Here is a 24,553-nt window from a genome sequence, read left to right as displayed (position 1 = left end):
TTCTCTCTTCTTTTCTGGGTTAATCTTGCCAATGGTCTATCAATTGTGTTTATGTTTTCAAAAAACCAGCTTTTTGTTTCATTTATCTTTTGTATTTTTTGTTTGTTTATTTGTTTCAATTTCATTTGGTTCTGCTCGGATCTTGGTTATTTCCTTTTTTTCTGCTGGGTTTGGGTTTGGTTTGTTCTTGTTTCTCTAGTTCCTTGGGGTGGCGTGACCTTAGATTGTCTTTGTGCTCTTTCAGACTTTTTGATGTAGGTGTTTAGGGCTATGAACTTTCCTCTTAGCACTGCCGTTGCTGTGTCCCAGAAGTTTTGATAGGTTGTGAAACTATTGTTATTCAGTGTGAAGAATTTTTAAATTTCCATCTTGGTTTCATTTTTGACCCAGTGATCATTCAGGAGTGGATTATTTAATTTCCATGTATATGTATATGATTTTGGAGGTTCCTTTTGGAATTGACTTCCAGTTTTATTCTGCTGTGATCTAAGAGAGTGCTTGATATCATTTCAATTTTCTTAAATTTATTGAGGCTCATTTTATGGTCTATCATATGGTCTATCTTGGAGAAAGTTCCATGCACTGTTGAATAGAATGTATATTCTGTGGTTGTTGGATGGGATATTCTGTATATATCTGTTAAGTCCATTTGTTCCAGGGTATAGTTTAAATCCATTGTTTCTTTGTTGACTTTCTGTCTTGATGGCCTGTCTATTGCTGACAGTGGAGTATTGAAGTCCCCCACTATTATTGTGTTGCTGTTTATCTCATTTCTTAGGTTTAGTAGTAATTGTTTTATAAATTTGGGAGCTCTAGTGTTAGGTGCATATATGTTTAGGATTGTGATATTTTCCTGTTGGACAAGACCTTTTATCATTATTATAATGCCCCCTTTGCCTTTTTTAACTGCTGCTGGTTTAGTTTGTTTTGTCTGATATAAGAATAATTACTCTTGCTCGCTTTTGCCTGAAATGTCTTTTTCCACCCCTTTATCTTAAGTTTATGTGAGTCCTTATGTGTTAGGCGAGTCTCTTGAAGACAGCAGGTGGTTGGCTGATGAATCCTTATCCATTCTGCAATTCTGTATCTTTTAAGTGGACCATTTAGGCCATTTACATTCAATGTTAGCATTGAGATGTGAGATACCACTGCATTCATCATGCTGTTTGTTGTCTGTATACCTTGGTTTTTTGTTTCTGTTTTTTAAATTATATTTTTGTTTTATAGGTCCTATGAGATTTATGCTTTAAAGAGGTTCTGTTCTGATGTGTTTCCAGGATTTGTTTCAAGATTTAGAGCTCCTTTTAGCAGTTCTTGTGGTGGTGGCTTGGTAGTGGCGAATTCTCTCAGCATTTGACTGTCTGAAAAAGACTACATTGTTCCTTCATATATGAAGGTTAGTTTCACTGGGTACAAATTTCTTGGCTAATTGTTTTGTTTGAGGAAGCTGAAGATAGGGCCCCAACCCCTTCTAGCTTGTAGGGTTTCTGCAGAGAAATCTGCTGTTAATCTGATAGGTTTTCTTTTATAGGTTACCTGGTGCTTTTATCTGACAGCTTTAAAGATTCTTTCCTTTGTCTTAGCTTTAGATAACCTGATGAAAATGTGCCTAGGTGATGATCTTTTTGCGATGAATTTCTCAGGTGTTCTTTGTGGTTCTTGTATTTGGGTGTCTAGGGCTCTAGCAAGGCTGGGGAAGTTTTCCTCGATTATTTCCCCAAATATGTTTTCCAAACTTTTAGATTTCTCTTCTTCCTCAGGAACACTGATTATTCTTACATTTGGTCATTTAACATAATCCCAGACTTCTTGGAGGCTTTGTTCATATTTTCTTATTATTTTTTCTTTGTCTTGTTGGATTGGGTTAATTTGAAGACCTTGTCTTTGAGCTCTGAATTTCTTTATTCTCTTTGTTCAATTCTATTGCTGAGAATTTCCAGAGCATTTTGCATTTCTATAAGTGTGTCTGTTGTTTCCCAGAGTTTTGATTTCTTTTTAATGCTATTTCCTTGAATATCTATTTCCTGCCTTCACTTCTTGTATCATTTTTTGGATTTCCTTACAATGGGCTTCGCCTTTCTCTGGTGCCTCCCTGATTAGCTTAATAACTAATCTCCTAAATTCTTTTTCAGGTAAATCAGGTATTTCTTCTTTGTTTGGGTCTGTTGCTGGTGAGCTACTGTGATTTTTTGGAGATGTTAAAGAACCTTGTTTTGTCATATTACCAGTGTTGGTTTTCTGGTTCCTTCTCATTTGAGTAGGCTCTGTCAGAGGGAAGGGCTAGGGCTGAAGGCTTCTTTTGTCCCATGGGGTGTTCCCTTGTTGTAGTGCTTTCCCCCTATTCCTATGGATGTGGCTGCCTGAGAGCCAAGCTGTAGTGATTGTTATTTCTCTTCTGGGTCTAGCCAGCCAGCAAGTCTACCAGGCTCCAGCTGGTACTGGTGGTTGTCTGCACAGAGTCCTGTGATGTGAACCATCTGTGGGTCTCTCAGTCACGGATACCAGCACAGTATTTGGGGTGTCTCCCGGGTCCTGCAGGAGCAATCTGCTTCCTTCAGGGAGTCTGTGGGTCCTCTCAGGTTTCCTGATTTATTCCTGCAGTTGTTCTGGAGCAAAAATTTACAATGCGAGCCTCCACACACTGCTCTGTCTGTCCCAGTCAGAGCTGCAATCTAGTCCTGCCTCCCGTCCACCATGTTTCCCAGTTGTGCCTTTTGAAACAAAACATTTAAAACATTGATGAAGTTAGGTTTGTCAATTGATTGTGTTTTGGGTGTTGAATCTAAGAACTCTTTGCCTAACCCAAGGTTGGGGAGATTTTTACTTTTTCTAAAAGCTTTATAGTTTTAGCTCTTACATTCATGTCTATGATCCATTTTGAATTATTTTTTTATGTATGATATAAAGTAAAGGTCCAACCTCACTTTATAAAATACCTGATACATTTAAAAATATGAATAAGCTTTATTTTTAGAATAGTTTTTAGTTTTATAGAAAAATTGAGGGGCAAGTACAGAGTTCCAATGTATCCCCTCCCCCAATCATTTCCCCTATTATTAACATATTGCCCTAGTGAGGCACGTTTGTTACAATTGACAAACCAATATTGACATATACACTAGTTTTCTAGGGCTTCCATAACAAAATACCACAGACTGGGTGGCTTAAACTAGGCATCCCCAGTCCCTGGGCCATGGACCGGTACCAGTCTGTGGCCTGTTAGGAGCTGGGCTGCACAGCAGGAGGTGAGGGGTGGGCGAGTGAGCAAAGTTTCATCTGTATTTACAGTCACTCCCATTGCTCATGTTACCACCTGACCTTTGCCTCCTGTCAGATCAGTGGCAGCATCAGATTCTCGTAAGAGTGCGGACCCTACTGTGAACTTCACATGCGAGGGGTCTAGGTTGCGTGCTCCTTATGAGAATCTAATGCCTGATGATCTGTCACTGTCTCCCATCACCCCCAGATGGGACCATCTAGTTGCAAGAAAACAAGCTCAGGGCTCCCACTGATTCTACATTATAGTGAGTTGTATAATTATTTCATTATATATTACACCACAATAATATAAATAAAGTTCACAATAAATGTAATGCACTTGAATCATCCTGAAACCATCCCCTCCCTTTCCTGGTCCATGGGAAAATTGTCTTCCATGAAACTGGTTCCTGGTGCCAAAAATGTTGGAGACTACTGACTTAAACAACAGAAATTAATTTTCTCACAGTTATGGAGGCCAGAAGTTCAAGGTCAAGGTGTCAGAAAGCTTGTTTTCTTTAGAGGCTTCTTCTTGGCTTGCAGATGGCTGCCTTCTCACTATGTCCATACTTGGTCTTTTCTCTACTTGAGTATTGCTGGTGTCTTTCTGTGTGTCCAGATTTCTTCTTATAGGGACACTAGTCCCTGTAAGAAGGTTGGAGTGGTGCATATCCTAATGCCTCCTTTTTAGCTTCATGACCTCTTTTAAAGGCCTTATCTCCAACCATCTGCAAAGAAAGTATCTTCTGAGGTACTGTGGGTTTGCGAATGTTGGAGACACAAGGTTCAGCCTATAAGAATAGATTATCATTAACTGAAGTTCATAGTTTACATCAGAGCTTACTCCATGTTGTAACTTCTATGGGTTGTGACAAATGTTTAATGGCATGTGTCCACTGTTGTAATATCACACAGGGAAGTTTCACTGCCTAAAATTCCTCTGTACTCTGTCTACTCATCCTTCTTACTCCTGGCCCTGGTAACCACAGATCTTTTTTTTTGAGATGGGGTCTCACTCTTGTCATGCAGGCTGGAATGCAGTGGCATGATGTTGGCTCACTGCAACCTCCACCTCCCCAATTCAAGCAGTTCTCGTGTCTCAGCCTCCCAAGTAGCTGGGATTACAGGCATGAGCCACCAAGCCTGGCTCAGTTTTTGTATTTTTAGTAGAGATGGGGTTTCGCCATGTTGACCAGGCTGGTCTTGAACTCCTGACCTCAGGTGATCCACCCACCTTGGCCTTCCAAAGTGCTCGAATTACAGGTGTGAGCCACCGCGCCCGGTCACCATGCCTCCCTAGTTTTGCCTTTTCCAGAATGTAATATACAGTCATTTGTCACTTAGCCACAGGGATATGTTTTGAGGAATGCATTGTTAGGCAATTGCATCATTGTGTGAACATGATAGAATGTATTCACATAAGACTTGATGGCAGAGCCTGCTGCACTCCTAGGCTGTGGAGTATGGCCTGTCATCTCTAGGCTACAAACCTGTATAGCTCGTTACTGTACTCATTACTGGAGGCAATTGTAACATAATGGTATTTCTGTATCTAAACATATGTAAATATAGAAAAGGTACAGTAAAGAGATTTAAAAACAGTATGCTTGTGTAGAGTACTTACCGTGAGTGGAGCCTGCAGGACTGGAAGTTTCTCTGGGTGATTGAGGGAGTGAGTGAGTGGTGAGTGAATGTGAAGGCCTAGGACAGTACTGTGCACTACTGTGCACTTTAGAACACTGTACACTTAGGTTACACTAAATGTCTACTTTTTCCTTCAATAATAAATGAACTGTAGCTTACTGTAACCTTTTTACTTTACAAAAACGTTTTGATTTTTTTAACTTTTTGACTCTTTTGTAATAACACTTGGCTAAAACATAAATACATTATGCAGCTGTACATAAATATTTTCTTATTCTATAAGCTTTAATTAAAAAAAAATTTTTTTAAAGTTTAAAAATATTTCTTGCTGAAAGCAAAGAGACAAACACACTCCTTAGCCTAGGCCTACTCAGGGTGAGGATTGTCAATATCACTGTCTTCCACTTCCACATCTTGTCCCACTGGAAGGTCTCCAGGGGCAGTAACATGCGTGGAGCTATCATTTCCTAGGATAACTGCCTTCTTCTGGAATACTTCCTAGAGGACCTGCCTGAGGCTTCTTTACAGATAATTCTGTTTTTTTAATGAGTAGAAGGTGTATGCTCTAAAATGACAATAAAAATATAGTATAGTAAATACATAAACCAGTATCAGTCATTTATTATCATTATTGGGTGTTAGGTACTGTGCATAATTGTGTGTGCTAGACTTTTTTTTTTTTTTTTTTTTTTTTTGGCAGAGGCTTGTTCTCTTGCCCAGGCTGGAGTGCAGTGGTGCAATCTTGGCTCACTGCAATCTCTGCCCCCTGGGTTCAAGCAATTCTCCTGCCTCAGCCTCCTGAGTAGCTGGGATTACAGGTGCATGCCACCACACCTGGCTAATTTTTAAAATATTTTTGGTAGAGATGGGGTTTCACTATGTTGGCCAGGCTGGTCTCAAACTCCTGACCTCAAGTGATCCTCCCAACTCGGCCTCCCAAAGTGCTGGGATTATAGGCATGAGCCACCATGCCCGGCCTGTATGTGCTAGACTTTTATACGACTGGCAGTGTGGTAGGTGTGTTTACCCCAGCATCACCAGAAACACATGAATAGCGTGTTGCATTATGACTTTATGATGCCTATGACTATCACTAGGCGACAGGAATTTTTCAGCTGTATTTTAATCTTATGGGATCTCCATTGCACATGTGGTCCATTGTTGACTGAAACGTCTTTATGAGGCACATTACTGTAGTTGGAATCCAGTGGAATGTCATTGTTCAGTTAGCTTCTTTCACTTAGTAATATGCCCTTATGGTTTTTCTATATCTTTTTATAGTAATAACTCATTTCTTTTTAGTGCAGAATAATGTTACATTGACTGGATGAGCCACAGTTTATCCACTCACCGTCCGAAGTACATCCTGATTGCTTCTAAGTTCTAGTAATTATGAATAAATACTTGTGTGCAGATTTTTGTGTGAACATCGTTTTCAACTCCGTTGAGTAAATATCAAGGAGTGTGACTGCTGAATCACAAGGTAAGAGTATGTTTAGTTCTGTAAGAAACTGCCAAAATGCCTTCCAAAGTGGCTGCACCATTTTGTATTCTGACAAGCAATGAATGACAGTTCCTGTTGTTCCACATCTTCACCAGCATTTGTTGTTGTCTGTGTTAAAGAATTTGGCTATTCTAGGCCAGGTGTGGTGGCTCACGCCTGTAATCCCAGCACTTTGGGAGGCCGAGGCAGGTGGATCACCTGAGGTCAGGAGTTTGAGACCAGCCTGACCAACATGGCGAAACCCCGTCTTTACTAAAAATACAAAAATTAGTTGGGCATGGTGGCACATGCCTGTAATCCCAGCTACTTGGGAGGCTGAGGCAGGAGAATCGCTTGAACCCAGGAGGCGGAGGTTGCAGTGAGCTGAGATCGTGCCATTGCATTCCAGCCTGGGCAATAAGAGCGAAACTCTGTCTCGAAAAAAATAATTTGGCTATTCTAATAGGTGTGTAGTGGCATCTCATTGTTTAAATTTGTGATTTCCTAATAACATATGATGTGGAGCATCCTTTCATATGCTTAGTTGTAGAATTACAAAGAGGATTTTGATAGAGCTAGCATTGAGTTTACAGATCATTTTGGGAAGAATTATCGTAAGAATTGAGTCATCCAATCCATGCACATGGAATTTCTCTTCATTTATTTAGCTCTTCTTTAATTTCTCTCAACAATATCTTGTAGTTTTTGGTGTTCAAGATTCTTTTGTTAAACATACTCTTAATTATTTACTTCTTTTTAATGCTATTGTAAATTAAATTGCATCTTTATTTAATATTAAAGCCTTTTAGTTTTGGAAGACTTCACAATTACAAGAACATTGCTCTCATCTTCTATATATTGAAATAATACAATTGCAAGCAAGTTGGTACTGTCATCTCAAGCGCATCAAGCTTGAAATCCCAAATATTTTATAGTTACTGTCTCAAGAGAAATGAGCTTCCTTATTGGCTGTAGATTATTTATTTTTAAATTCATTTTTGGTATGAAATAGTAACTGCTTATTTAGCTAACAATTCTTTTGCTTGGCATTTTAGGCTGAGCTCAGCTGGGTGGTTTTCTAGTCTAGCTGGGCGGTTTTCTAGTCTAGCTGGGCTTGCTGTTTATCCATGGTAACCTGCCTGTCAGGTGGCTCTGCTGCTTGTGGCTGGTGAGACATTCCCTGGGACCGCAGCAGTGCGTGGGCCATATTCCTTTCATGGTAGCAGGTCACCCTGGGCTTGCTTTTGTGGTGTGTTGCAGGGATCTGAGAGAGAACACAGGCACACTGGACCCCAGGAGGCCTAGGCTTAGAGTGGTGGTGCTGTCACTCTGCCTCATTCTGTTGACCAAAGTGAGTCACAAGGCCAGCTGGAATTAGAGGTGAGGGGAAATTGATCCCATCTCTTGATGGGAGGAGCTTCAAAATCAGAGGCAAAGGGGCATGGCCATAGGAAAGAAGTAATCGTGGCCATTTTTGCAAACAGTTCACCATGGCAGTGTGTATCTTTGCATTTCAGTCTGGCTGATTAGAATCGGAGTCATTTTTGTTTGTTTGGGAAATTACCCACTTCTGAATCTTGGCAGGGACAAATACCACCACTTCCAACAGAAGCTGAAAATGCTCCATATTTGTTTTCTTCTTCCATTTCATCTAGGGCATGGGCATCTGTGCAGTTTGGAGGTGAGGAAGGTGAGCTAGTAGGCCCAGTGTAGAACTGGTGTTCTAGTTAGGGTGATGACAGAGGTGCCTGGCTGAAAGGCCATGTTCTCATTGCAGAAATGGCAACTGTGCTGGTGTTGACTTTGGTTGCGATACAGTTAAGTTGTGGGTGAAAAGTGGGGAGGGTGCCAATTGTCACCTCTCTGGCTCTGCTGCAGCAGGGCCATCAATATTTCATGAGAAGCAGGGCCTGGTGCTGTGTCTATTTGGGGTAAGTGCATTTTGCTATAATTGGACATGGTGAGCCCTTGCTAGAGTTACTGAAACAAGTGCGTACCCTAGAGATGGGTCGAATTGGTCTCTTCAGGTTTCACTTCTGCAGGGAGATAGTTGATGTTGCCAGATACTCCTGGTTGGCTCCAAGGGTCTCACTGAACAGTGTGCAGTGAAGGGAGGAATCTGAGGAGGATGCTGCCTGCGTGGCCTCACTCTGCCTCGTCTCCCAGGTTCACCTTTCATTTCAGTCCAGTGGTCTTGTATCATGTGAGTTTGTAAAGAAAGCTGATCAGTCAACTGGAGAATGATCTGCTATTTTAGCATCACTTGTTTAGCTTGTGTAACTGACCATGTTTCCAGGAGGTACCCATAACTCTGGCTGTGCAGGGGCCTTACAGGGTCCTAGTGGGTCAGCCGCGAGCCCAGGGGACAGTGTGTGTCTCTTTCTTTCTCTGCAGGCAGACTATGTGGTGATGGCACCGGTGCGTGCTACCTGCTGCCTGTCTTTGACACCATGTTCATCAGGAGGAAACACTGGCGCCGAGGCTTGGGAACAGCCATGCTGCCGGACTTCTGTGAGACATTCCCAGAGGACGAGGCCCTGGGGGTTAGCTGCCTGATGTCTCCTGCCATGTACCAAGGTAAACCCCCCTTGTGTCGTGCAGAAGCATTTGGGTAAAGGTGATGGATAACACACATGCATTCCGGGGGATTCTGCAGGAGGAGGCCCTGGGGAGCCCTCGTGGGCAGGTGCAGGCCTTGGCTCGGCGGCACGCACATGGGGTTTTCCTTCCTTCTGAGAAATCTCTGGTTGCTGCAGCAGAAACCAAGACTTCATGTTTGATCACAAGAAGTGAACTCTCCCAAGCTGGAAAATAATTGGATTTAGAAACAATCACAAACAAATCAACGAGCTCAGAGAGGAGGGAATCTGGAGAGCTGCCGCCAGGCTGCGGGCTGCCGGGCTTTGGAGTGCCTATGCTCTTTCACTTGACGCCTGTAGTTCCTCACTTTGTCCTTTGAACTAGAAGCCACGGGAGAGCCCAGGAGCTGAAGGGAAGGCAGGGACCGGGTAGAAAGGCAAGCTCTGAATGGGCTCGGCTTTCCAGCGTCTCTGTAGCTCTCTACGCACAAGACGCCTCCCTCCCATATTCTTTATCCACGTTTGCCAGAGGGGGATGAAACAGCTCTGATGTGAAACATCACACTGTAAGGTGATGAGGGTGGGAGGCTCTGGAGAGCACGTCTCTGAGTCCCCTTCTCCCCCATGAAGCACACACACCCTACTTTGTGCTCTGCCCCTGTTCTTGGTGTGCGGCTGTTTTTGAACGCTTAGTATGCAGTTTCTGGTGTCTTTCTGGCTCAAGGGATAGGAGAGAACAGTTAGGAAAGGCAAGGAAGCTTCTGTTGCTGTGAAGTCATAAAGAAAAGCAGGTAAAAACATACTTTTCCTCAAGTGGGTCTGGCTGTTTCTTTGTATTTTCAAACTCTTAGTCTGTTGTTAAAACTCTGAAGAGCCTTGAATTTCTGCAAAGAGCGCTCGAGACTTCCTGCACCATGTAGCTCACTTTCAGGTGTAGGAGCATTCGGGGGCGCAGGCAGCTGGTCCTCTGTCCACACCCATGTCCTTCCAGGCCCCCTCCTCTTTCTTGTTTCAGGTGCAGGAGCATTCGGGGGCTCAGGCAGCTGGTCCTCTGTCCACACCCATGTCCTTCCAGGCCCTCTCCTCTTTGTTTCAGGTGCAGGCCACCTCACGGTTTTAGGAGGCTTTGGCAAGGGAGTGAAAGAGAGCCTTTTACTCAAAGGAACAGTGGACTCCAAGGCTAAGGGCTGGCTACTGAGCCTGGGCCAGCTTTGCTAAGACCCTGTAGGGCCCTATGATCCCTCTCGTCCTTCCACTGTCTTTGCCTGCAAAGAAAGATCTGAACGTGCTGATTCTGACTCACGCTACTTCTCTCTGGGCTTCAGACACCCAGATGTGCCTGTCAGGTTTTTATTGAGTTCACTGATGCCTTCCAACTGGACAGGAGGGACTCCTGCCCTGGGCCCCATGCTGTGAGCCTTCTTTCAACTGCATCTCCCTCCAGGGGGGCGAGGACTCCATGGGCCCAAGAGGAGGTACCCACCTGGCTCATGCTGCTCCTTCTAATCTGGCTCAGGGTGCCAGGACCCCAGGATTCCTGCCAGTGGCCACTGTGGGCCTGAGTGGACCTCATCCCATGGTCTGGGCTCATGAGGGTGGACCATGCCGCTAGTTTGCACATCCTTAGAGCCCAGGGGCGGCTCTTGGGGAGCTGTGGATGGCGTGTGGGGAGGACGGCCACATTTGTACTCACAGGCCCCTTGAGGTATCGGGGGCTGGGGTGGGAGGAGAAGGGGGTGGACTGCCGGCTGGGGGCCAGCTCGCTTGGTATTGCCACATTCTGGTGCAACACTCCAAGGAGTCCAAGAATTCTAAATTTGAAACGAGCTTCTCCTGTTGTTAGGAAGTTATATTTGTCAAGATAGGAGGGCAGAACGTGTCATATATAGCGCTTTGCTAACTTGGTTTGTACCTTTGGAAGACAGGCGTTCCTCATTTCACTGCTCTTCCCTTGGTTGCACTTTGCAGATGCTGCGTGTTTTACATTTTGAAGGCTGTGGCAGCCCTGCTTTGAGCAAGTCTATCGGGGATATTTTTCCAACAGCATGGTCTCACTTCGTGTCTCTGTGTCACATTTTGGTAATTTTCACAATATTTCAAACTTCTTCATTATTATTATATCTGTCATGGTGATCTGTGATCAGTGATATTTGACGTTACTATTGTAATTGTTTTGGGGCACCACAAACCATGCCCGTGTAAGTTAGTGAACTTAATCAATACATGAGCCTGTTCTGATTCTGCTCCCGACCAGCTGTTCCTTCCTTCTCTTCCTATTCCATGAGACACAACAATATTGAAATTAGGCCAATTAATAACCCTACAATGGCCTCTGAATGTTCAAGTGAATGGAAGAGTCACATGTCTTTCACTTTAAATCAAAAGCTAGAAATGACTAAGCTTAGTGAGGAAGGCATATCAAAAGCTGAGGTAGGCTGAATGCTAGGTCTCTTGCACCAAACAGTTAACCAAGTTGTGAATGCAAAGGAAGAATTCTTGAAGGGAATGAAAAGTTCGACTCTGGTGAACATACAAATGATAAGAAAGTAAAACAGCCTTATTGCTGATAGGGAGAACGTTTTAGTGGTCTAGATAGAAGATCAAACCAGCAACGACATTGCCTTAAGTCAAAGCCTAACCCAGAGTAAGGCCCTAACTCTCTTCAATTCTATGAAGGCTGAGGGATTTGAGGAAGCTGCAGAAGAAAAGTTTGAAGCTAGCAGAGGTTGGCTCATGAAGTTTAAGGAAAGACGCTGTCTCCATGACATAAAAGTGTAAGATGAAGCAGCAGGTGCTGATACAGAAGCTACAGCAAGTTATCTGGAAGATCTAGCTCAGGTCATTGATAAAGGTGGCTACACTACACAACAGATTTTCAATGTAGGTGAAACAGCCTTCTACTAGAAGAACATGTCATCTAGGACTTTCATAGCTAGAAAAGAGAAGTCAATGCCTGGCCTCAAAGCTTCAAAGGACAGGTCGAGTCTCTTATTAGGGGTTGATGTAGCTGGTGTCTTTCAGTTGAAGTTAGTCCTCATTTACTGGTCTGAAAATCCTAAGGCCCTCAAGAATTATGCCAAATCTATTCTGTCTGTGCTCTAGAAATGGAACAACAGTGCCTGGATGACAGCGTGTCTGTTTATAGCGTGTTTTATTGAATAATTTAAGCCCACAGTTGAGACCTACTGCTCAGAATAAAAGATTCCTCTCAAAATATTATTGTTCATTGACAATGCACCTGGTTATCCAAGAGGTCTGATGGAGATGCACAAAGAGATTAATGTTATTTCCACGCCTGCTAACATAATATCCATTCTGCAGCCTGGGGATCAAGGAATAATTTCAGCTTTCAAGACTTATTTAAGAAATACACTTCCTAAGGTTTCCATAGATAGTGATTCCTCTGATGGTTCTGGGCAAAGTACACTGAAAACCTTCTGGAAAGGATTCACCATTCTAGACACGATTAAGAACACTCATGATTCATGGAAGGTCAAAATATCCACATTCATAGGAGTTTGGAAGAAGTCGATTCCAACCCTCATGGATAACTTTGAGGGAGGAGTCCAAGACTTCAGCAAAGGAAGTCACTGCAGATGTGGTGGAAATAAAGAGAGAACTAGAATTAGAAGTGGAGCCTGAAGATGGGACTGAATTGCTGCAATCTCATGATTAATCTTGAACAGTTGAGGAGTTGCTTCTTATGGATGAGCAAAGAAAATGGGTTCTTGAGTTGGAATCTCCTCCTGTTGAAGATGCAGTGGACATTGCTGAAATGAAACAAAGGATTTAGAATATTCCGTAAATTAGTTGAGAAAGTAGCAGCAGCAGGGTTTGAGAGGATGGACTCCAATTTTGAAAGAAGTTCTACTGTGGGTAAAATGCTGTCAAACAGCATCACATGCTGCAGAGAAATCTATTGTGAAAGGAAGAATCAATTAGTGGAAGAAACTTCATTGCTGTGTTATTTTAAGAAATTGCCACAGCAACCCCACCCTGAGAAGCCATCAACCTTGACGCAAGACCCTCCACCAGCACAGATTATGACTTCCTGAAGGCTCAGATGATCACTAGCATTGTTTAGCATTAAAATATATTTTAATTAAGGTATGTACATTGTATTTTTAAGATAAAATGCTATTGCATGCTTACTAGACTACAGTATAGTATAAACATAACTTTTACATGTATGCACTAGGAAACCAAAAAATTTGCATGACTTGCTTTGCTGTGATATTTGCTTTATTGTGGTGGTCTGGAACCAAACGCACAGTATCTCCGAGGCCTGCCTGCACTTAGCATTGCACTCTGTAGGTTTCCATCTGTGTTCTTCCCCGGGGCCCCCCAAATGTTAAGAAGAGGGCCTAATGGAGTCCTCATGGGCACCTGCAGAACCAGGAGCAGTTTCCCATTCACCTGGATTCGGGGCATTGCCATGTGAAAATGTTCACCCATGAATGTTGGCATAAAAGTCTAGGAACCTTGAGTGGACTCTGGAATCTGGGAGGGAGCAGAGGATAAGCTTGAAGGTTCTTTGGGAGGGAGGAAGGACGGTGCGTGAAGAGCGGCCAGGGTGGATGGTGCTAAGGACTGAATTGGGCCCCCCACTCAGATTCATATGTTGAAGCCCTTGGTGTGACCACATTTGGAGATAGGGCCTTTAAAAAGCTAATTAAGTTTGAACGAGGTCCTAAGGGCAGGCCCCTAGTCCAGTATGACTGGTGTCCTTAAGAAGAGAGGCACCAGGATGGACCCAAACAGAAACAGCCGTGTGAGGATGCAGGGAGAAAATGGCCATTCGTAAGCCAAGGAGAGAAGCCTCAGGAGAAACCAACCCTGGGCCACCTTGATCTTGGACGTCCAGCCTCCATAACTGTGAGAAATACATTTCTGTTGTTTAAACCAGTGGTCCCCAACCTTTTTGGCACCAGGGACTGGTTTCGTGGAAGACAGTTTTTCCACGGATGGGGCAGGGACAAAGGGTTGGTTTCAGGATGATTCAAGCACATTACATTTATTTATTGTGCACTATATTTCTATTGTGATTACATTTTAATATATAATGAAATAATTATGCAGCTTACCATAATGTAGAATCAGTGGGAGCCCTGAGCTTATTTTCTTGCAACTAGATGGTCCCATCTGGGGGTGATGGGAGACAGTGACAGATCATCAGGCATTAGATTCTCATAAGGAGTGTGCAACCTCACATGCAAAGTTCACGATAGGATCCGCGCTCTTATGAGAATCTAATGCTGCCGCTGATCTGACAGGAGGCGGAGCTCAGGCAGTAACACAAGCAATGGGAGCCACTGTAAATACAGATGAAGCTTCATGCACTCCTCCACCACTCACCTCCTGCTGTGTGTCCTGGCACTGGTCAGTGGCCCAGGGGTTGGAGACTCCTGGTTTAAGCCACCCAGTCTGCAGTGTTTTGTTAGAGGAGCCCTAGTAAATGAATGCAGATGGGAAGGGTGGAGATGAGAGCTCCTCATCAGGAGAAGCCGGGGAGGTGGACCTGTCCATGGTAGGCAGGTGCGAAGGTGGTTTGAGTGCAGCAGGGATTCCAGCAGAGATCAGGGGGTGGATGGCTGCTCGAGGACTGGAGTGGGCTGTGTCGGAGACCCAGAGAGCTGGTGCAGAGTGAACCAGGGTGAGATGGGGGACTTCCTGACTCATGCTGCGTTCCCTTCTCCCAGTCTGCAGGCAGTTCCTGCTGGTCTGTCCGGAGGAGCGAGGACGCCTGTGGGAGGTGGAGCACCAGGGGGCCTGGGGCCAGTGCACCAATATCTGGCTAAAGGTTCAGCTTCACCAGGCAAGGCTTCCAGACTGAGTAGGACTGAAACACTGCACTGTGTCTATTTATTTCTGGTTTCGATACTAGCGTGGATTTACAGTGATCTAATGAGACCCATATAGATGTTATTTCTGTTGTGGCAAGAACAAAGGAGGGGCGGGACCTGGGTGAGGACATCTTATCCTCCAACGTTCCCCTCCTGAGTGAAGCACACCTTCCCATCCTTCTTGCTCAAAAAGATCACCCCCAGTTTAGCAGTTAGGAGCTCCCTGGGACTAACGGACTCCCCTTTTACAATTAGATAGATTATTGAAACATATAAGAGGATCGGTTTCCTCTGCCTAGCTGAAGATGAGTTGAAAACACGATTCTGAACAGGTGATGAAAGGTAATGTGTGCACTTGGTTGAAAACTCAAAAGGGTTTACTATGACAAGCAAGTCTTCTATCCTCCTCACCTCTGAGGGGACTGCACCCGTAATGGCAGCATCGCAGAGACAACGTTCTACAAAACCGCTGCCTGGTCTTTTTCACAGCAGCATAGTATGATGTCGCGTGGACGTGATGTCATTTATTTCCCTGTTGACAGATGCGCATTCCGTCTTCAGTTTCCGGTTGCTCGAGACAGTGCCCCAGTGGCAGTTTGCCAGTGGGGTTTAGTGGAGGAAGCAGGAGAACAGAGCCTCTGGTGGTGGGTTTCCAGGGGAGGCAGCAGGTGGGAAATCCTTTGATCAGCCAGATGGGAAAGCAGGCTTGCAGTGTCTGGGTTTCCAAGTTGCTTTTCTTTTTTTTTTTTTTTTTTGAGACAGAATCTCGCTCTGTCACCCAGGTTGGAGTGGAGTGGTGCAACCTTGGCTCACTGCAACCTCCGACTCCTGGGTTCAAGGGATTCTCCTGCCTCAGCCACTCGAGTAGCTGGGACTACAGGCATGTGACACCATGCTCAGCTAATTTTTGTATTTTTAGTAGAGATGGGGTTTCACCATATTGGCCAGGCTTGAACTCCCGACCTCAGGTGATTCGCACTCCTTGGCCTCCCAAAATGCTGGGGTTACAGGTGTGAGCCACCGCGCCCGACCCCAAGTTGCTTTTTTGACAGTGAACTTTCTACTTCTCGCAAATGGGGAACGGCTGCCCATGGCAGGTGCTTCTCAGCTCAGCGCTTCTCAGCTCAGCACTAACAGGTGAGGCCAGGCCAGGGCTGGGGCAGCGGACACCTCCAGGCTTCAGGTGCTGCCATGGGTGGGAGGTGAGGGGGACAGTTAATTTAAATTAACTGTCCAAAATGCAAGCCCTGGCTCTCCTTCACTCCTGGAGTGGGTGCTCCCGTCAGCGTCGAATGCCATTTCTGCGGCTGCATGCGGTTCATTAGGGGATTGACAGGCAGCCGAGGTGCCAGGCTTTCTCTCCACGTGGTGACTGATCCACCTTAGGTGTTGACAGGTGAGCGTGCCTTGGAGTTTATTGATGATAATAGTGATCAGTTTTGCTTTTATGCTGGAAGGCTTAATGGATCTTTACAGATATTAATGGGGTGACCAGGCACCGGGGAAGGAGGCATGGCAGGGCGGGGCTGTGCTGTGATTCTAATGAGGCGGTTAAGTGACTTGCCCTGTGGCACTGAGTTAGGAATGAAGGGAAGCCGGTCGGGTCCCTGGGCACTGAGCTGTCTAGCTGTTGGAGTTTATGGACACGCTTCACAAATGAGGCTGTGGGGCCTCGCACAGCCTCTGTGCTTGGATGTTTCAGTTCCTTGGCTGGGAATGGAAAAAGAAAATGCATTGCATATTGAAATGTGGAAATCGCACGGGCCAGAGAGGTGAGCAGGGATGAGGATGTTTTCTCCTAATTGGGGAGATGGCTCCTCCTGGAGAATCCCACTGGGGCTGTTTCAAGAGCTGGGAGTCGGTGTGGTCTGGGCAGAGGAAACTGAGCTGGAAGTCAGATGCCAAACATGTCACTTTAATTCACTCTGAGATTCACCAACTCTCATTTTAAAACAGCAAATGAGGGGACTTGCACAGAGAATGTTCCAGAAGCATGCTTGAATCCCTTGAAGGAAGAAGGGTTATCATTATAATTAGGATATAATTAGATTACTAAAACTCTTTATTTAAAAAAAAAATTCTAAGTTATGGTCTTTTCACTGCCTGTATAAATCATGGCTAGTTCCCAGTTTCACCCACATCTTCTTTCCCCTCGAGGGCCTGCAGTCAGGATTTTAATTCACTCAGGAAGGTTTTCAGCCAACCGGCTTCAGCTTGCAACCATTATGACAGTTAGTGCTGACATCTCAGGTTTTTTTCAAGTTGGTGAGTTGGGGCTGCAAATGTGATCACAGATTAGCTCGGTGCTCTGCAGTTTCTCGTCTGTTTCTCTCTTCATGGAAATCAGCAAGTGTTAGTGGATTAGAACTTCTTACGGGTCACCGAACAATGCAGATTCCGGAACCTTCTCTTCCCTGGGAATCTCAGTAGGCCATTAATTGGATGTTAGTCTTAAATTAGTCAGTGATTCTTAGAGTTGCTTTTTTGACTTGTTCTGTTTTTTTCAAGTTTTATCTGTTCTCCCTTCTTTTTCCTGACGGTTATTTTGGAGGTATCCTATAATTTTATGTGCCATAGAAATAGAACTGTAAGCAAGAAGCCCAGTGGAATCAATTGCTTCTTGCTCTAAATAAGGCATGAACATTTCACAACATTTCAAAGGGAAATTAACTTGTGCTCCTTGCAAATGTTTTAAAGACTATTTCTGAAGCAGCCTGATTGGTGGGCCAGGTCTTTAAAAGTTTGTGCGATCTTGGCTGTTGATAACATCTGCAGCTTATAATGGCCCTGAAAATATTTACAGGTTATGCAGACCTTTTGAGGGAAGGAGTTCGTGGGAAATTTCTTTCTTCCTACACTCAGTTACAGACAAAGCCTTTGAAACTTGACCAATAGGATCATAATTGCATCTGATGTGATTTCCCGGTCAGCCTGAACATGCCTTAAGTTTCTTTACCAGAGAGAATGAAACTGAATCTGTCAACAGTGAAATGTTCTTTTACAAAATTGTTGCCGGGATCAGGAAATAATTGACCACTGCTTTAAAAATTAATTTTTTTTCAATCTGTAAGTCATGCTTTTGCTTTCTTTCTCCAGCTGAATTTTTAATGGATTCAGTTGTCATCCACAAATACTTTTATTTGCATTTAATTTTTAAACCAGAAGGATCTTTGCATCAAGAGATGTGAAAAATATGAGAAGGGAAGCGGGGGCTACTTTTTTGAAGGTTTGATGCCCAGCAAACTGCAGTTCTGACCTTTTTTCTCAGTTTGTTCTGGTGACTCATACGTTATAGAGTACAATAGCAACAGCAATTTTGTGGTGGTGCAGTGTGCTGGGAAGTGCTGGGGGCAAAACCACCATACTGGGTGTGTTTTTTTCTGTCGAATGCTGCTCTTTGACAGGTTGTGTGGCTCCTCTTAGTGGCCATTGTCATCTACTGCAGCCTTGGATGATAACTTACCTCTGTGATTAGTGCTCTGATACCTCCAGGTGCTTCCAAATGAGTAATTAGTGCATTCATTTTTAAAGATTTAATGAACCTCAATTAGGAATGAAATACAAGTAAACATTTGATAGCTCACAACACATAAAAACATTAGGAAAGGTGGAAAATTGATAATGGGTTATCTACTTCATTTTCTCATTCATTCATTCATGTATTCCTTTATTCGTTCATTCGCTGTCAATGGGGCATCTACAGACGTGCCAGGCACTGTCCTAGATGTTAGGGATGCAGTCGTGAACAGGGCTGACCTGGCTTCTGAACTTATTTACCAGCTAACTACATGGGCACCTACTACTGTGGGATATAAAAACTCTATGGCCGAGAGGACTCAAGTGTGCTGGTATTTTTAAGTGCCCACAATTAAATTTTGCCAAACCAAATTTTGCTAATTTATACAGTTCTGTAAATAAATTTAAAAATTTACTTATATAGATAACAACTAAATAATTCATTTGTTCTTTAGTAAACAAAATGTGTTACATAGGTATTTTCAGCTGAAATGCAAAACTGTGTATGTTTTTTAGGGATCTGAACACCACACACACACATATGGATTTGGGGGCGTGGGGTGTGGAGGTGCAAAGGAGGACAAGAAAGTCATCCCTTTCCAAGTCGGTACTGATTTGGTAGGAGAGGAGGGAGACTCACTGAACGTGGGTGATTATGACCTCTCTTGTGAGCAAAACCACCGGTGAGCAAAAAGAAGGATCCAGGACTAGAACTGGAAATGTGAGTCCATTGAATGCCAGAATCGATGGAAGAACAGATCACAATTCCAGCTCAGAAATGCTTGAGTGGAACCATCACTTTGCATCTCCTGACACCTGGCAGGTATTCCTGTCTTCTGGAGAGCATTGCAGCAAATGGCAAAGAGAAGGTCAAGAAGATAGAACTGACCCAGCACTTTGGGAGGCTGAGGCAGGAGGATGACTTGAGGTCAGGAGTTCGAGACCAGCCTGACCAACATAGTGAAACCCCATCTCTACTAAAAGTACAAAAATTAGCCAGGCATGGTGGCAGGCGTCTGTAATCCCAGCTACTCGGGAGGCTGAGGAAGGAGAATCGCTTGAACCCGGGAGGTGGAGGTTGCAGTGAGCCCAGATGGTGCCACTGCACTCCAGCCTGGGCTACAGAGGGAGACTCCATCTGAAAAAAAAAAAAAAAAAAGAAAAAAAAAAAAAAAGAGAGAGAGAGAGATAGAACTGGGTCATGGTTATCAACATGTTTGCAAGGTCCCCAGTGTACTATTTCCTCTTTTGATTGTCCAGCCCCTTGGGAGCCACCCTCCTTTGCTTATCCTCTTTCTGTTGCTTGGGGAGGGCAGCACACCCAGGAAATTCCGAGGACGTGAGCCGTCATGCGAGGACTTCTCAGAATGACAGACCCAGACACCCTGCCCCTGGAGACGGCAGCAAGGTATGGTGATACTATATCACCCCATGAACCTCTCACTTTCCTAGTGATCAGGTTGTCCTTGCTTAGTGAAGCTGTGGTCTAAACCTGCCAGGCAGCTTCCCAGACGACTTGGCTGTGGGCTTCTCGTGGCAGCAGGGCCTTGGTCTAGGCTCAGAATCTCCGGGCTATCATGGGAGGGGGGTGTTGCGCGGAGAGGCCTTTGTAATTAGATTTTTTATGGTTCTCTTCTCTTAACTAGACAAGCTCTAACGAAACCAAAATGGAACAGAACACATGGGAATTGGCCGTAACCTTGCATCGTTAAGGAAATATTGAAAAATCTGAATTTCAAATTTTGCCATGGACCAGTGTCTGTCAAGCAGAACAAAAAGCAAGACAAATTTGTCTTTCTTTCCTCCTCCACTGCAAAAGCCCAGATTGCTGGGATGGAGTGGAATTAGGTATTAGGTTTTTGTACAATCCAGAGTGACTGTAGAATAGAATCTTGAGGGAATATTAAGAATATTTCTTAGTAGCTTGCTGTCATTCAGTATTTTATAAAATTTTAGGTTTTCCTGGTTTTCTTGTGGCTAAACCAGACTCTTGCCCACACAGGGTATTGTGAAAATGTCCATTCTCTGGTGCCAAAGGGTCTTTACTTTCAAATCCCTAAAGAATCCAAAATTACTTTAAACTTACACTTGTACATCATGGACAAATACTGCTTATTTTGGAAAATATATTGCTCTGAAATAGAAGATTCAACAATGAAAGCAGAAAATATCCCGGTAAGTGCTGGATTGTTTTAGAAAGCTGCTTCCTGTCTGACATTAGCTCTAGCCATCTGGCAGATGAGGGCTTTCATTTTCTTTGGTTCACCATGGAAAGATGGGCTAACCTAAGACCCAACAGGCACTGAACAGACAGCGTTGCACTTGGCCTTTTCCGCTGATCCTTGACTTTTCTTTTAAACCTGTTAGAGGAAGCAGAAATGTCCAGGTACTGTAACGCCCATGGGTGTGGACCTGGGGGAATTCTGCACATTTGAGCACGGGGTGCCAGCTTTGAAAGCAGTGCTTCCTTCCCTGCCCTTTCTCTGGTCTCCCCAGGCTGGGCTGTCCTTTAGTTCCTTTCAGTAAACACGTGCTCTTATGCACAAAACCTGATTTCCCCATGGCTGGCTGGAGCGTTTGAACCTGGCCTATTCTGAATCTCAGCAGGAAGTGCAGGCACAAGCCAGACAGGACACCTCCATGTCCTGAACGTCCAGCCCCAGACTGTGCGGGACGACCCCATTGCCACGTTTAATTGGAATGCCTGTGGATTCTTTTCTGACTTCAGGAGAGGATGTGTGGAGAAGAACTGGAAGACACAAAGAATGATCCAGAGTGTGGAGTGGAAGAGGAGGATGCCGGGCTGGCAGGGCAGCCACCAGGCAAGCTTACAAGGCCCAGTCCCTGACGTCTCCAGACGCCCATCTGGGCCAGGTCCAGAGGCCTGCCTGGGCTCCCAGGATTCCGGTCTGAGACTTGTGTGGCTGGGAGCGTACCTTCCCTGGGGATCTTTGAGGGGCCAGTGACCCCACGGGCCCCACCTACCTCTGAGGTGGGCTCAGGCTCTGGAGCACCTGAGAACGTGCTGCGCTGAGCATGCGACACCGTGCCACAGCGAGGAAATATTTCCCTAAGTTAATTGTTGACAGTTCCTAAACGTTTCAGAAGCTTACTCGTTAAAACTAACGTGGTTTCTGTTTCTCAGGATAAATTGGTGGGACTTTACCGGAACCACAGGGATGTTTTACTGAATGTACCTCTTTCCTTATAGAAGTTTAAAGATGCTCAGGAAGGGGCCACACCCATTCCATCTGGGCTGTAGAAACCCATTGCAGATTTGTGCATGCCAGCCCTGCTGTTGCCGTGAGACCACGGACACCAAAGAGGTTTGCAGGGGTACACGTGTCCTTTCCAGACACCAAAGAGGTTTGCAGGGGTACACGTGTCCTTTCCCGGGAGGCTTCAGCCACATCAGGAGTGCCTTGAGGGCAGGGGCAGTGGCTGGATGGTGACTACTGTAGGCCTGGAGCTCTCTTCTGGCCTGGTATACAGAAGGCACTCAGAGAGCTCATATGGGAAGCACTGGGTAGGAATTTGGGCAGATGGTGCTTCTAGAATATTGGTGGCCTTGAGTGGAAAGGCTTGTGGTAGTAAAAGTAACTAAAAATGATAGCCTGGCTCGAATGTGACATTGGCTTCCCCCTTCTCAAATACTGATGGAGCCCTGTTTGGTCGCTTGTGTATGGCCGCTCTTGGGATGCAGAGACAAGGACCTGCTCTTAGGCCCCAGGTCCAATGGGCTAGGCAGAGTTGTCCCAGGGCCGCCTGCCCTCCTCAAGGGTGGGGCGCAAATCCAGGCTGCTTTAGGGAGCCCAAAGCCTGCTCCCCGAGAGCTGGGGTGGTGCTTTCTCTGCTATTGGGCCCAGCCTTGCTGATTTCAGTAGGATTTTTCCCAGAGAAAGCTGGTCAGGCCCTCTTGAGGCAGACGACCCAAGTTCTTGCCCCTGCTTTTGGGAAAATGCAAATCCAATCCCATTGCCAAGGACATTCCAAACCCCTCTGTGCTCATCACTGACTTTGGAGAAGCCAGGGGCCCTGCTGCCTCTGCTCCTTGCCATTGGAGTTCAGCTGCAGGGTCAGCCCTGGGCTGCCTGGTTACTTTGTTGACAGAAGAATAGGGTTTTACCTTTTTAGGATGTAATAAAGCCCCTCCTGTGGCCTGGTGAGGAGACTACCAACAGTCCCAAGTTCTGGGAATATATCGTCTGTTCCCTTGAGCAGTCAAAGGACACACATGGTGGGACCTGTTATTTATTCATCCATGCACCCAGCTGTCCATCTCTCTGTCCATCCATCCGTCTATCCATCCATCATCCCTCCATCCACCTATCCACCCATCTATTCAATCCATTCATCATCCATCCATCCATCCCTCCATCTATCCATCCATTCATCCATCTATCCATCCATCATCCATCCATCCTCCATCCATCATCCATCCATCCATCCTCCATCCATCATCCATCCATTATCCATCCATCCATCCTCCATCCATCATCCATCCATCCATCCATCCATCCATCCATCCATCCACCCATCCTCCATCCATCCATCCATCCTCCATCCATCTTCCATCCATCCATCCTCCATCCATCTATCTATCCATCCATCCATCCATCCATCCACCCATCCATCATCCATCCATCCATCCTCCATCTTCCATCCATCCATCCATCCATCCATCCATCCATCCATCCTTCATCCAGCCATCCATCTATCCATCCATTTATCATCCAGCCATCCACCCATCCATCATCCATCCGTCCATCCTCCATCCATCCATTCATCCTCTATCCATCCATCATCCATCCATCCATCCATCCATCCATCATCCATCCATCCATCCATCCATGCATCCATCCATCCATCCACCCATCCTCCATCCATCCATCCATCCTCCAGCCATCCATCCATCCATTCTGTTGTACAACAGATATTCAGCATGCTTTCTCAAGGACATGCTCTGTGCCGGGGACAGGGGATATAAGTGAGGTATGGATACTGGCCTCAGGAAACTCTCTTCTCTTTGGAGGAATCTCTTCTGGAGTGTTCCACTGGAGTTTTCATCTCTCTTGCACCCATTACAAAGATGGAAGGGTCCAATTGACTAGAAATATAGTTTAGAGCTTCATATGGAGACATCATGAAGCCTGCCTCCCCCCTGCCCCTTACACTTGGGCTCTCTGTGCAGGTGGCACAGACCATAAAAGGAGAGTGAAGTCTACAGCCTAGAGGGTGCCCTGTGTGTGGTGTCAGATGTAACCTTTCACATGGGATGTATGTACTGTGAGCATTGTGCTATTTGAGATGAATGGTTAGTATTTTGTGTTTACATGAAAATAAATGTTTAAAAATGTCTCAGGGGTTTGATGAAGTTACTATTCAATAAAAGAAACCTCTCAGGGAAGAACAGCTGATGTATTGATGGCTTTGTTTAAGGGCATATGTACTGACCACACAAGTTAGAAGGCAATGCCGTGGAACTGAGAGCAACCTCCTGCCCAGTCCATGCCAGCTGTGAGGCCCTGTGCAGGGGTCCCTTCCAGCAGTGTGTGCAGGACTGCCCATAATGCACATCTTTGTGTGTGTTGTGTTGTTTTTATTAAATCAATTTTATTTTTCGGTTTTCTGTGTTCCTGTCTCTTATTTTTTAACAGCTCTATTGAGATATTATTTACAAACCTTAAAGTTCCCTCATTTAAAGTAATAATTCAGGCCCGGCGAGGTGGCTCACACCTGTAATCCCAGCAATTTGGGAGGAAGAGGCATGTGGATCACTTGAGCTCAGGAGTTCAAGACCAGCCTGGCCAACGTGGTGAAACTCTGACTCTACAAAAATACAAAAATTAGCCGGGTGTGGTGGCCTGTGCCTGTAGTCCCAGCTACTTGGGAGGCTGAGGTGGGAGGATTGCTTGAGCCCGGGAGGTTGAGGCTGCATTGAGTGGAGATCGTGCCATTGCACTACAGCCTGGGTGATAGAGTGAGACCTTGTCTCAAAAAAAAAAAAAAAAGTAATAATGCAATGATTTTTAGTATATTTACAGAGCTGTGCCCTCATCACCACCATTAGTGCCCCAAAAAGAAACACTGCGCCCATGAGTCTCTCCCTCCCCACTCACCCCCTCCTCCTGCCCTCAGCAGCCACTAATCTATATATAAATTTGCCTCTTCCGGATATGTCATGTAAGTGGAATCACACAATACGGGGTCTTTCACAGCTGGCGTCTTTC

The 24,553-nt window shown here is 45.0% G+C and overlaps 1 protein-coding gene across 1 annotated transcript in view; it reads left to right on the top strand.

Moving 5' to 3' along the window:
* Nucleotides 1-23,948, top strand: part of FAM169B (family with sequence similarity 169 member B) — a 50,342-nt gene extending 26,394 nt beyond the window's left edge. Inside the window, exons 4-6 of the mRNA XM_024349371.2 lie at nt 8,780-8,962; nt 19,640-19,731; nt 21,052-23,948. Coding sequence (XP_024205139.2) covers nt 8,780-8,962; nt 19,640-19,731; nt 21,052-21,171 — 395 coding nt within the window. The 3' untranslated portion in view covers nt 21,172-23,948. The remainder of the gene's footprint in view (nt 1-8,779; nt 8,963-19,639; nt 19,732-21,051) is intronic.
* Nucleotides 23,949-24,553: the final 605 nt, after the last annotated feature.

This window comes from Pan troglodytes, chromosome 16 (assembly GCF_028858775.2).
Source record: "Pan troglodytes isolate AG18354 chromosome 16, NHGRI_mPanTro3-v2.0_pri, whole genome shotgun sequence".
NCBI lineage: Eukaryota > Metazoa > Chordata > Mammalia > Primates > Hominidae > Pan > Pan troglodytes.
The sequence above is the reverse complement of the archived record's forward strand: the minus strand, read 5'-3'. Positions and strand labels throughout refer to the sequence as shown.